Source organism: Arvicola amphibius, chromosome 1 (assembly GCF_903992535.2).
Source record: "Arvicola amphibius chromosome 1, mArvAmp1.2, whole genome shotgun sequence".
In the NCBI taxonomy this organism is placed as follows: domain Eukaryota; kingdom Metazoa; phylum Chordata; class Mammalia; order Rodentia; family Cricetidae; genus Arvicola; species Arvicola amphibius.
This window is the reverse complement of record NC_052047.1, coordinates 185,754,637-185,767,814: the sequence shown is the minus strand read 5'-3', so window position 1 is coordinate 185,767,814 and position 13,178 is coordinate 185,754,637. Positions and strand designations below refer to the sequence as shown.

Here is a 13,178-nt window from a genome sequence, read left to right as displayed (position 1 = left end):
CAGAAACCTCCCTAGAGGGGAACCCTGAGGAACTGCCCCACGTCATACAACTCTTAATAAAATTCTGGCTCCCTGTATGTTCCCAAGTATAATTCCTTGTTTTCTAGGCACAGAAGGAGGACCCAACCAAAGTCTCAAAAGACTGTGAAGACTATAGTTCAATAGGATCATGAGCAGGGAACATCTTCCCTTTGAGGAGACCTAATGGGCCCAGCTCAAGACCAAGAGGAACCCTTGCCAGAGTAGGAAAGATCTAGAAACTGAGGGAACGGTTCCTAGCCCTAGGTCTTTTGCTCCTGCCTCTGGCTTAGGGAGTGTAAGTGTGAGACCCTCTGAAGAGCTATGCCCGCTGCTGTGACTCGCTAGTCTAGGGCTCGGTAAGTAGTTCGCCTGTCTGTAGGAACCAGGAGCTGCTCAAGGAAATCTGGAAGAAGACGGTCCGCCACAATTCCTACACAGGTACAGAAGAGACCCGGAAAAAGAAAGTTGGATTCTCCTTGCCGTCCTAGAGAAAGCGGGCTCTGGAGGAGGCTCGCATCCCAGATGGGCAGGAGCCACTGGGTTATATGAGATGATTCACATGTTAAAGCCTCTGTTATGGCTGACATATGTGGACAAGCTATTTCATCTTTTTTGTTTGTTTTTTCGAGACAGGGTTTTTCTTAGTAGCCCTAGCTGTCACTGGAACTCCCTCTCTGTAGACCAGACTGGCCTCGAACCCACAGAGATCCACCCGCCTACCTCTGCCTCCCAAGTGTGGGGATTCAAGGCATTATTTAATCTTTCTAAACAGCTATTTCTTCCATCTAGAAAATAGAGATAATATTAACACCTTCCCAATGGGGTTATGAGAAGTATTAGACAAGATTTCTATAAAAGATTAATGGCTACCTAGCACATATGAAACACTCATGACTGCTGTTTCATGACTAACAGTGGCTGCTTTATGAACAAGATCCAGATCCAACCATTTCTTCTATAAGCCGTAATGCTTAGCTGTTCAAAATAACACAAAAATGTGAATATATTTGGTATTTGCATGTATTTTAGAAATCGTTCCACGACAGACAGCATTGCACATCCAAATCCTGCTTTTGTCCTCTCCAACCCTAGGAACCCTTCCCCCTCTCTGTGCTCTACAAATGACCTCCCATGTCAGTTGCACAGAGCCCCTGTCCAGATGGTACCCATGCTTCTGGCCCTGGGTGGTCTGATGCCTGGAGAGTAGCAATAGGTCCGCGGGGTGGGGTAGGGGGCGGAGTGCCTGTATCCCATAGGATGTCCTCATATTTGCTTTGAGCTGGGCCAGAGGGTCGCCCTTGAGCCCCAGTTTGTTCTAGGAGGGCTCTGACCAAGCCCACTGTGAGAGGGGGCTCTGCCCCAGGCTCAGGGAAAGGGTTGGCAGTTCCCACATCATCTGGGAGGTGTGTCCTCAGTAAAAGCAGAAGCTCATCTGGAGCCACTTCTGGTGGGCACAGGCGGCAAAGGAGGGGGAGGTGAGCATCAAGGCGGCGGTGCCGGGCAAATTCTGCCAGCAAGAGCTTAAAGATCTCGCTCCGAAGCAGAGGGCTGGAGGAGTCCAGGGCCAGGCCGGCCTGCAGAGCCCTTTCCCACTGCTCCTTCTCTATTAGCTGCCTCACGGCTTGCAGCACAGCCTTGGGCCGCCCACTGCCCAGAAGCAGATCTAGTTCCAGGGCCTCAGGTCTCTTCCCTTCCTCACCCAGCACAGCTAGGGCTCGCCGATAAAGGGGTAGACTGGGGCCTTCGGCTGCCCAGCCTGGCCCACCCTGCTGCTGAGCCAGTTCCACAAACGGGGGGAGCCACTGAGGCTCTAGCTGGCATAGGCACTGACACAGGAGTTCAAAGGGGGGCAAGATTCCATTGGGGTGCTCCTTTCCAGCTGTTGGACCCCTCAGTATCTTCTTCCATACATCAGGGGGTGCCTGGGACCTCAGCCTGCCCGTCCTATCTGGCTGGAGCTGCAGGGCCTGGAGGGTGGCACTCCAAGCTGCTGTAGGAAGGGCTTGGAAAATGGTGTTGAATTGGGCCAGGTGGTCGCCGGTCAACTGCGTTCTCAGCAGGCGTGCCACTTCATGCTCTGCCAGCTCGGTCCAGCCAGCTTCCTCCTCATCCCCGGCCACCAGCTGGGCCTTGAGCTGCTCCAAACTCCGGTAGTCCCGAAGCTCAGCCCTCAGCATGGTCAACAGTGCAGATGGGGGCAGGTGGCCCTGGAGGATGGAGGCCAAGGCCTGAGGTGCCCGAAACATGCTGTTGTGTCTCAGCTCTTCTGGGGTAAGCTGGGTACCGCGCAGGCTCCGTCGCTGGTAGTACCCACAGGCCTCCTCAAACACCATATCCTTGTCTGAGGGTAGCTCAAGACCTTGGGGAGCTTCCCAACCCACACAAAAGAGACCCAAGGCTGAAAGCAAGCAGAGAGCTCCTTGCATCTCCATGTCTTCCTCATTCTTCATGCCAGGGGCTGACGGCTCCAGTAGATGTACCTTATCTGTACTTAGGACCTTCCTTTCCAACAGCTGCCCGCTGCTCATGTCCAGGAGTTCCAACGTGGAGCCCAGGACACAGGCTAAGGTGCCATGAAATGTTCCCAGAGCTGCAGGACCCTTTAGGCCGACAGGCGCCTCCTGCAGGGTTCCCACAGTCCGAGTACCACCATGGGATTGCACTAGGCTCACCTTGCCTTTCAAGTCCAGCAACAACAAGCCATGGGAAGATGAGGCCCAGGTGTGGACAGCCAATGGCTCCCTGGGGGTCAGGAACCCAGGAAGGCCTCGCAGCAGGGTCCGAAAGTCCCAGGTGTCTCCTTGTCTGGGATTCAGGCTTTTACTGTGAGAAAGGCCAAGAGATGGGGCGACAACTATCACCTTGCCCTTGCTTGGGTTCCAGATGAGCAGAACATGGGCCACGCCAGGCCAAGTGATGGTAGTGGGCACCAGGAAGAGGTCCTTGCGGGAGGCTATTAGTCCAAAAGGGGGGCAGTGGTGCAGCAGGATGTGTGTGCGGCCTAGTTTGGTGCCAGCCTCCCCGCTGGTCTCCAGGGTCTTGACGCACACACGGTGGCTGAAAGCCATTGAAAGCTGCCCTGGCTGGTCCTCAACGCCAAGCTGACGCTCCTCACACCAAACTAGGCGGCCTCGAGTTGCTGCCACGGCCAACAAGCGGGCTCCACCATCGGGACACAACTCTGTCCTCTGAAGTAGCTTCCAGCCGGGCTCCATCCCCGTGCCCCACACCTCCGCTAGGCCACTCTCCCACACCAAGATCAGCGCAGGTCGCGCCAGCCACGGGACGAAGAAGGCGTCCAGCGGCGAGGGGTGGCCCTCCGGCCAGGCGCGCTCTAGCGTCAGGCCCGGTCCCCTCACTGACACTAGAAGTTGCGGGGCAGGCGACCCGGGGGATCTTAACAGCAGCAGGTGGCGGCCGTCAGGGCTGCAGCGGACTAGGACATCTGGGTCCCCAGCCAACAACTCGCGGAGCCGGGCCGCGCCGGTAAAGTTGCTCAAATCCGAAAGCAGGCGCAGAGTTCCTGCACGCTTCATGATGCCTCTGGCGCAGGAGCTCCCCAAAGGCCTGATCGCCCAGTGGGGCGACGCCCGGCTGCTAGTCCGTGGTGCCGGGGGAGTGGTGGGGGGGGTGGTGGGTGGGTGGGGGTGGGGGTGGGGAGTGCACTTCCGTCCCTGGTGGATGAGGTGAGCCAAGCCCTGGCCTGAGTGTCGACTCCGCCCCGCCCCGCCCCGCCCAGGCCGGTCCGGACTGCCCCGGGGCTCGCCTGGCTAGCACGCCGTGGGAGGAGCTTCGGGAAGATCGTCGGGGGAGGAGCCTCCGCAGCTTCCAGGGGTCACAGCCCTGGGACCCCACGTATCCTAGGCGCTGAGATAAACTATCAAGGCGTTCCCCCCCCCCTTTTTTTTTTCCAGATCTCGCCCTTTCACCCGCATCTTATTCGTTCATCAAGGTTGAGTACTGACATTGTGTCAGGCCTCCACCTCCCCGCCCCCCCCAGCAAGACAGAAAACTTCAACCTCCGGAAATCTTGTAGAAAACTGGAAGGTTAACGCTTCACTCATTGAGTGGTCCAGGCTGGCCTCGAACTCACAGAGATTGTCCTGTCTCTGCCTTTCGAGTACTGGGATTAAAGGCGTGTACCACCCCTGGTCTTTAAACTTATTTTTCAAAAAGCACACAATGTAATGATTTTCATTATTATAGCATCCCCTTCCTTCATATGCTTATTCCTGTGTGCACCTGTGGAGGCCAGAGGTCAGCCCCGATGTCTTTTCTCAGAAGCCATCTGTTTACATTGTTTTGAGACAGCTTCATTCACAAGGACCTCTCACCCATTAGGTTGTGCTAGGCAGCCAATGAACTACAGGGATCCTCCTGTCTTCCTCCCACGCTGAGATTACAGGTTCAAATCACTTTAGCAAGAGCTGGGGATAAAACTAGGGTTTTCATAAGTTTGTTTTATTTTTTTTCTTCTTATTTTTTTTTTTAAATAAGATTCATAAACCGGGCGGTGGTGGCGCATGCCTTTAATCCCAGCACTCGGGAGGCAGAGGCAGGCGGATCTCTGTGAGTTCGAGACCAGCCTGGTTTACAAGAGCTAGCTCCAGGATAGGCTCTAAAGCTGCAGAGAAACTCTGTCTCGAAAAACAAAAACAAAAACAAAATAAGATTCGTTTATTTATTATGTATACAATGTTCTACCTGCATGTATTCCTACATGCCAGAAGAGAGCATCAGGTCTCACTCATTACAGATGGCTGTGAGCCACCATGTGGTTGCTGGGATTTGAACTCAGGACCTCTGGAAGAGTAGCAGTGCTCTTAACCTCTGAGCCATCTCTCCAGCCCCCTCCCCCCCCTTATTTTGGTTTTTAGAGATAGGGTTTCTCCATGTATTCCTGGCTGGTCTTGAACTCAGAGATACACCTGTCTCTGCCTCCCAAGTGCTAGGATTAAAGGCGTGGGCCACCTCCTGGTGAATTTCATGCTCTCTTGCGTGATGGAGTTACCACCACTCCTTATTATGGCATTTCCGTACATACATATCGTTATACTTGTTCCTGTTCATTCTCTTCCTCATTAACTTTTTTTTCTTCTCATTTTTCATACAAGGTTTCTCTGTGCAGTCTTGGCTGTCTTCGAACTCACTCTGTAGACGAGGCTAGCCTCAAACTCACAGAGATTCACCTGACTCTGCCTCCCAAGTGCTAGGATCAAAGACATGCACTACTACCACCTGGTCTTCATTATATTTTAAAATTAAATTTAGTGTATGTGTGTGTTCAGGAGCTGGTTCTTGCCTTCTACCACATTGGTCCTGTGGTGGTTTGAATTAGAACGGCCTCCATAGGCTCATATATGCTGACCAAGGTTTCTGTGCTGCCGGGTTCCTGCAGTCATTAAGTCCCCCCAAAATCACACAGAGGTCTACATTAATTATCAACTGATTAACCTAGTATCTCAGGCTTCTTATTAACTCTTATAACTTGTATTTGCCTATAATTCTTGTCTATATTAGCCATGTGGATTGGTACCTTTTGCGGCAAGGCAGTTACATCGTGCTTGCTCTGTGTCTGGGTGACAACTACAGACTGACTCTGTTTCCAGAATTCTCGTCACCTGCCTCTACTTCCTGCCTGGCTACTGGCCAATCAGCATTTATTTAAAATACAAGTGATAGGGTACAGACCATTGTCCCACAGCACATAAATTTGAATGTTTAGTCATTAGTGAGTGGCACTATTTGAAAAGGATTAGAAGGATTAGGAGGTGTGGCCTGTCATGGTCCAGGATCAGCCCAGACCATAAATTATCTCTCAGACCAGTGGGGAGGCATGGGAATAAAGAAACACCTCACATGGCTTTATTGGGAGAGAATTTTCAGTGATCTCTCATGAAATCCTGAGTTCACATCCTGAAAATTTCACGCGCATTTATTTTTTTTAGATTTATTTATTTATTATGTATACAACATTCTGCCTCAATGTATGCCCGCATGCCAGAGGAGGGCACCAGATCACCGTATAGATGGTTGTGAGCCACCATGTGGTTGGTGGGAATTGAACTCAGGGCCTCCGGAAGAGCAGCCAGTGCTCTTAACTTCTGAGCCATCTCTCCAGCCCCCCTGCATTTATTTTCTTTCTTTCTTTTTTTTTTTTTTTTTTTGGTTTTTCGAGAAAGGGTTTCCCTGTAGTTTCTAGAGCCTGTCCTGGAGCTAGCTCTTGTAGACCAGGCTAGCCTCAAACTCAGAGATCCACCTGCCTCTGCCTCCCGAGTGCTGGGATTAAAGGCGTGCGCCACCACCGCCCGGCTGCCCGCATTTATTTTCTAAACAGCTTTTATACCAAAATGTAAACTGAGGGGGGAAATTCATTAGCATTCTGTTTCCTAGGTAACAGGGAGACTGACTGTGGTCACATCCACACCAATCTATGCCTGCTCTGTCATGTAGACTGAATGAATTAACATCTCTTTTCCAGGTGACCTCCCAAATTACAAAGAAGGAGCAGGATATTAGCATATCCTGACCCTTTGTTTAGGATGGCATCAGTTTGTCTCAAAAGGCTAGGTGACCACCTTCTGTGTGGCAGGTGCAAACTGGCCTGAGATTCTGGCTGCCATAGAATGTAGAAATATGGGCCTGTATAATATGGCCCTACAATGGCCTTGTTGTCACTGTATGTTACTGATGGTGGGCTTTGAGATTTCAAAAACACATGCCAAGCCCAGTCTCTCATTCTCTGCCTGCTTCAGCACCATGCTCTCTGCCATGATGATAATGGGATAACTCTCTGAAACTGTAAGCAAGCCCCCAGTTAAAAGTTTTCTTTTATAACAATGGCTGTGGTTGTGGTGTCCATTCACAGCAATAGAATAGTGACTAAGACAAGTCCCAGTGATCAAACTCAGGTGATGGAACCTGGTCCATGAATGAAGCTGTGTGAGGAGATTTCTGAGACCTGTGAGGAAGCTCCAAGTACACAAGAGTCTTGTGACTCGGTTCCTCTATGACATGGTTGTTCGTAGATTATGCTCTCATGCCCCTCTCAGGTGTAGTGTCCATTTTAGATTGTTCATTGCAGCTGGCTATTGTTATTTGTTTATTTGCTTCTATGGAAAAACATGCTTTTATCCTTGTGATTTTATTCTTTACTCAGATGACTTTTCTTAACCCTCAGAGTATAAACTGTCTGATGCTCTGAATAAAGTTGGTTATTACACAAGCCTTTAGGCAGCCTCGTTTTCAGGTCCTGCTCTCCCGGGTTCATCCTTCCAATTGGAGTGGTAAGCACTTAGGTTCACACTCACCCACCGAGTCACTTCCTCAGTTCCTTATTACTATTTTTAAAAATATTTATTTATTACGTATACAATATTCTGTCTGTGTGTATGCCTGCAGGCCAGAAGAGGGCACCAGGCTCCATTACAGATGGTTGTGAGCCACCATGTGGTTGCTGGGAATTGAAATCAGGACCTTTGGAAGAGCAGGCAATGCTCTTAACCTCTGAGCCATCTCTCCAGCCCCCCTTATTACTATTTTTTTGAGACAAATTCTCACTCTGTAGCCTAGCTTGTCCTTGGACTCTTGACAATCCCCCTGCCTCAGCTTTCTGAATGCTGGTATTATAAGCTGTTGTTCCCGTGTATGCATTAACTACCATATCCTGCTCTACACCTCTTGATTTATATGTCAGGTTCTTCTGCATTTTAGGGTCTTTTTTTTTAAACTTTCAGCATGAGTTGGAGGGTCTTTGTTTTTTAATTGGGGTATTTTTTAAAATTTATTTTTATTTCGGGAGTTTGGAGAGATGGTTAAGCGGCTGAGAGAACTTTCTGCTTTTCAAGGGAACCTGAGTTTGGTTTCCAGTACCCCCATCAGGCAGCTCATAACTGCCTAAAACTCCAGTTACAGGCAATCAGACTCTCTGTTTCGACTTCTACCTACACAGGGAGCCAGACACATACATATAAAAATAGAAATTAAAATCTTAAGGATTAATTTTACTGTGAGTGAGTGTGTGTGTGCACACCTGTGTATGTAGCTGGTCAACTAGGTCAGAAAAGGACACCTGCTGAATATTCCTTTATACTGTGTGAAGATGTGTCATTGTGATTAATTTAATAAAGAGCTGAATGGCCAATAGCTAGGCAGGAAGAGACTACGCAGGACTTCTGGGGCAGAGAGGTCTTGGAACTAGGTCTTGTAGACCAGGTTGGCCTCACACTCACAGAGATCCACCTGCCTCTGCCTTGTGAGTGCTGGGATTAAAGGTGTGCACCATCATGGCCAGCTTTATTATCAACTTTTTAAATGAAACACAGAGTAATAAGCCAGCCAAGGCTACAGAAAATAAGAAACAAATATCCAACCCAACTTTTAATACCCCAAATATTAAGCAGATGAGAAAAATAAAAATTTACCTATTTATGTCTGAGCATGGTGATGCTAGCCTCTAATCTCAGAGGCATGTGGATCTCTGAGTTTGAGGCTGCTCTGTGGTGTACAGAATGAGTTCGGGGTCAGCCTGGTCTACATAGAGGGACCTTGTTTCAAATAATTTTTCATACACACATACTTTTTCAAATTCTTCTCTCTTACTAACTAGAACTGTAGGCAAAGTAATCATGCAGAGCTTTTGCTTTCTCATAAAACCTATTTCATAGTCATGAGATTAAAATATACAAATATGCATACACTGGTACTTTTGCAGCGGTGGGGGTGGGGCAGAGCGAGAGAATGAATCCTGGGGCTCCCAAGCTAAGCAGGCACTCTCTCATACATGAAAAGCCAAAAGTCTCATTTGCATATTAGAAAACCGAGACTCTATCGGGGACTGGTATTCAGGTCAGCAATTCCAGCAGTTTTGGGTAGTCTGGTCTATACGGCCCTTTCCAGTTCGACCAGGGGTATATAGTGAGATCTTGTCTCAAAAAAAATCAAACAACAAAATACGAAAGTGAGACTCAAGTTCCTTGCTACGATAATATACTTTATATGCTGCTTTGTACATATTTACACACATTATTATTAGTAGTAGTATTGTTTTTCGAGACAGGATTTTTCTGTGTAGCCCTGGTTGTCCTGGAACTCTCTCTGTACACTAGGCTGGCCTCAAACTCCTAGAGTTTTGTCTGCCTTTATCTCCTGAGTGCTGGTATTAAAGTCATGTGCCATTACCACTCCGCTACATTCTTTATTTAATGCATGAGTTTATTTCTAATATTTTACTTAAACCGATGCGATATGCTGTGATGGTGGCGCAGGGCTTTAATTTCACTCAGAAGGCAAAGGCAGGTGGATCTCCGCTCTAAGTTTGAGTGCAGCCTGGTTTAAGTGGTTAGTTCTAGACCAGCCAATGCTACATAGTGAGTCTGTTTAAAAAAATAAAAAAATTGAAGCAAACATTTCACAACATATATACTTCCGAGTTTTGCCAGTGTTTTTAGAGAATGCATTTATTTCTAGAAAGAACTTCTGAGTTCAGTCTTCCCTATTTAAAACAAAATCAAAATATAGCTATAGCGGATTTAAATCCGTGGCCTTAAACTAAGGCTAGTTCGCTCGCGATGCCTTTTGGGAGTTGTAGTCTTTGCGATGCTTGCTGGGAATCGTGGTCTGAGCCTACTTCAGGAAGCGGGCGTGGACTAACCTGAGGAAAGGAGGGTTTTAGGACCCGGCGGGGCACGGCGGACTAGGGTTAAGGATCGGGGAGGTCGGGAGCGCGCCCGCGATTACGGAGCAGTGGCGGCCTTGCCGGAGTCGGGAGCGAGCAGGCCTGCGAGCAGCTGGGGTGCTGGAGGAGGAGCAGGGGGCTCGGTAAGCGGCACGGACCCAGCCGGATCCTGGAACCTGGCCAACCCCCGCAGGTCCGCCCTAGTAGGCCTGGACCCAGAGGCGGCCCTGGGGGCGGGGCCTGGACCTGCCTCGGGGCCGTGGGGGTGACGGGGCAGAGGGAGGGCTGTAGCTGCCGGGGCTGCTCGCGGCGGGCGTGTCGGGCCTGGGGTCGCAGTGTGGAGTTCGCTCCCGCTGCTTTCGAACGCCCACTACCCGCCTGGTCCTGCCCCTCGGAAGTCGCGCCGAGGCCTCCGGATCCGGGAGGAGCTGACCTTTGACCCCAGTGCGGGGCTGACCCTAAGTGGGTCAGCTCCTAGGCGAGAGCGATCTCTTCCTAGGGAGGTGGGTCCCTGTGAAGTGTTCAGATGCCCTGGAAGGGTCGGGTCCCGCGCGCTTCAGTCTCCGCCCGATAGTCTTCAGCACCCACTTCACGCAGAGTTCATAAACCCACTTTGCTTTCATTGGATGAGTGGGTGCAAGCCGGGACACCCACCTCTTCCCTGGCGAGTATGGGGGAGAAAGAGAGCAGTCACTGGGGAAGTTGACTGCTGTCTCTGGCGAATGGGACAGTGGATGGATAGTTGAGCCTTGTCCTAATAAATGTTCCTGGACTATCGGAATCTCCCCAGCTCTTTTTTCCAGAAAAAAAGTTTTAAACTTAAGAACAAGCATGATGTTTAAACGTGGTTTGTGTTAAAGCTACCATAGGTATCCCTGTATCCCTGGCCGGTTCGGAACTAGCTGTGTAGACCAGGCTAACCTCCAGCTCTCAGAGATCCTTCTGGCTCTCCCTTCCAAATGCTGTGATTTCAGCGTTCCCCACCGTGCTCGGCTTCTCTCTTGCCTGTGTTTTAGCACAGTTACTTGGAGTTGTCTTTGGTAGGTTTTAGATTGGATATGTAGGCATAGTCATTTCCATGTGAAGGCTTTCAAGACAGGAAATCAAACAAGGGATTTGATAGCTCCTATTAAGAGTGTAGAGGGCGTTCTCATTCTTTTCTTAATGGATAAGCAAACCTTTAATGTGTTTTTATTATGACAGTCATTATGCCTTGTCATGTTTAATATTGCTCTCAGCCCTTAGGAGGTTGAAACAGGAGGATTGCTGAGAATTTGAGGCCAGTCCGACATACACGTTGAGTTCAAGGCAAACTCGAGCAGCTTAGTCCCCCAAATTACCAAACATGAAAACAAACGTCAGACAACTCAAAACCCAGAATTTGGGATGGGGACATGGCTAGAGGTTAAGAGCGTTTATTGCTCTTTCAGAAGACCCCAGTTTAGTTCTTTGTTCCCACACTAGGCAGCTCACAGCCACTTGTAACTCCAGGTCCCCAGGATCTGGCATCTTTGGCTTTTGAGGGCACTTGCCCTCTTGAACACCATACCCATACACAGACACAAGCACACATATTAAAAAATAATAACATAAACATGAGGAAAATAGCCAGACTAACCCAGAATTTGGGGTTTCACACAGCACAGCTTAGGGATTCATAAAGTTTGGAAAGTATTGACCACATATTTGGAGAAAGTTCTCTAGGAGTGTGTGTTAGGAATCAGTAAAGACATTTGTACAAAGGGAAGATTCATTGTCTCAGGTCTCGGTCAGGAGATCTTCGTAGGGAAGATCATCTGAACTGTGTGCTTAAGGTTAAGCAGGAGCTTGCACAATAAAGCTTTTGAGTCACAGAGGAATGGTGTGGTGTGAAGGGAAAAACCCAACATGGTGTTTATGTGGGGGTCAAAAATTCATCCCAAACAGGGTGTATGCTGGGGAGTTGTCTGGAGGGGAGATTGAAAAGAGGGCGGGGAAGCCGCTGATACTTTAAAAAATTAACTTATTTTATGTGCATATATGCCTATATATGCCGTGTGTGTGTGTGTGTGTGTGTGTGTGTGTGTGTGTGTGTGTGTGTGTGTATACACCTCTTGTGCCTGGTGCCTGCACAGGCCAGAAGAGGGCATCAGATCCCCTGTAACTGGAACTGCACATGGCTGTGAGCTGTACTGTGGGCCCTGGGCCTTGAGCCCTGGTCCTTTGGAAGAGCACCCAGTAGTCTTAACAGCTGAGCCATCTCTCCAGCCCTGTAACATTTTTAGCCAGTGGCAGACAGATTAGAGACAGATAAGGAAAGACGAGATAGGGTTGTTAGAGTAGTACCTATTTTTTTTTTTTTTTTTTTTTTTTTTTTTTTTTTTTGCTTTTTCGAGATAGGGTTTCTCTGCAGCTTTAGAGCCTGTCCTGGAGCTAGCTCCCGAGTGCTGGGATTAAAGGTGTGCGCCACCACCGCCCGGCTTAGAGTAGTACCTATTTTATGCGATCATTATGAGAGTAATACCTATTTTGTGTGATGATTGTAAGGAATAAATGCAGAGTATTTAACGCATGGAGAGTAGTGCCAAGTGCTGGTCAGTCTCCGCTGTGGTGTGTGTTAGGGCATTTCACCTCCCTCAGACCGGAAGCCAGCTCTGAAAATAGGGACTTGACTGAAGAATCCCATGTTCGGGAATCAGAAGCGGAGCAGTGATAGGGTGAAGACGGTATCCTGTCCTGGGCCAGTGAGGGCTTCAGGGCAATGGCGGCAAGAGTGCAAGCCTGCTTTGCTTTCATTTTGAAGAAAGGCTTGGAGTAACTATCAGTAGAGATCTGGCTGGTTAGGTGAGTCGGTTACAGTGTGGTGCAAATGGCAGGAATGGCGGAGAAACCAGAAGGGCTTCTCTACTTGTTTCCCGGCCTTTTGGCTAGAAGTTGGGGAACCTGTTGTCCATGCTCGTAAGAGAGCCTGTGCCAAGGAATCATGTGAAAGTCAGTCAAGTCCTCAGGCTTTCAGATGGAAGGGTAGCTCGAAAAGGAGGAGTCGAGTGTTTTCAGATGGAAGGGTAGCTCGAAAAGGAGGAGTCGAGTGTGCAGGTAGAAAAGCCTTTGTTTTAATGATGTAGGCCAGCGAATGTGATAGGTCTTACAGAAGGGTGTAGGAAGTAGGTAACTAGATGTTTCTCTTCAGTGTTAGGGATAGAACCCAGGGTCTCTCTGGAATGGGTTGTAGCCAGGCAAACTCTACACCCCTGACTTTGCCTAAACACACACACACACACACTTTAAACCTTTTTATCTATAGTGACCAGGAAGCTTTAGGAGAGCCAGGTTAGAAGTCTGTTTTTAGCTTATTATAAATGTGTTGTCTCTCTTAGGTACTGGGTGAATGACTCATGGCAAAATTGTCCACTATGAGATCCTTTGACTCGAAGTGATTGTTAAAAATGGCCATGAAAAATTAACTTTTCTAAACTATTGTTTTGTTTGTATTTTGAGATAG

General features: G+C 48.9%; 2 protein-coding genes across 2 annotated transcripts in view; one reads left to right on the top strand and one right to left on the bottom strand.

Annotated features, from left to right (window-relative positions):
- Nucleotides 1–1,019: 1,019 nt before the first annotated feature.
- Nucleotides 1,020–3,635, bottom strand: Hps6 (HPS6 biogenesis of lysosomal organelles complex 2 subunit 3). Its single transcript, XM_038339025.1, has one exon. It carries the CDS (start codon nucleotides 3,555–3,557, stop codon nucleotides 1,137–1,139), a length of 2,421 nt encoding a protein of 806 aa, XP_038194953.1. The 5' UTR covers nucleotides 3,558–3,635; the 3' UTR covers nucleotides 1,020–1,136.
- A 6,037-nt stretch (nucleotides 3,636–9,672) lies between these two features.
- Nucleotides 9,673–13,178, top strand: part of Armh3 (armadillo like helical domain containing 3) — a 203,642-nt gene continuing 200,136 nt past the window's right edge. The window contains exon 1 of the mRNA XM_038330160.1: nucleotides 9,673–9,840. The gene's annotated coding sequence lies outside the window, so the exon portion shown is untranslated. The remainder of the gene's footprint in view (nucleotides 9,841–13,178) is intronic.

Excerpts from the sequence above, each read along its gene's own strand:
- Hps6 (XM_038339025.1), bottom strand. The coding sequence starts at position 3,557 with ATGAAGCGTGCAGGAACTCTGCGCCTGCTTTCGGATTTGAGCAACTTT.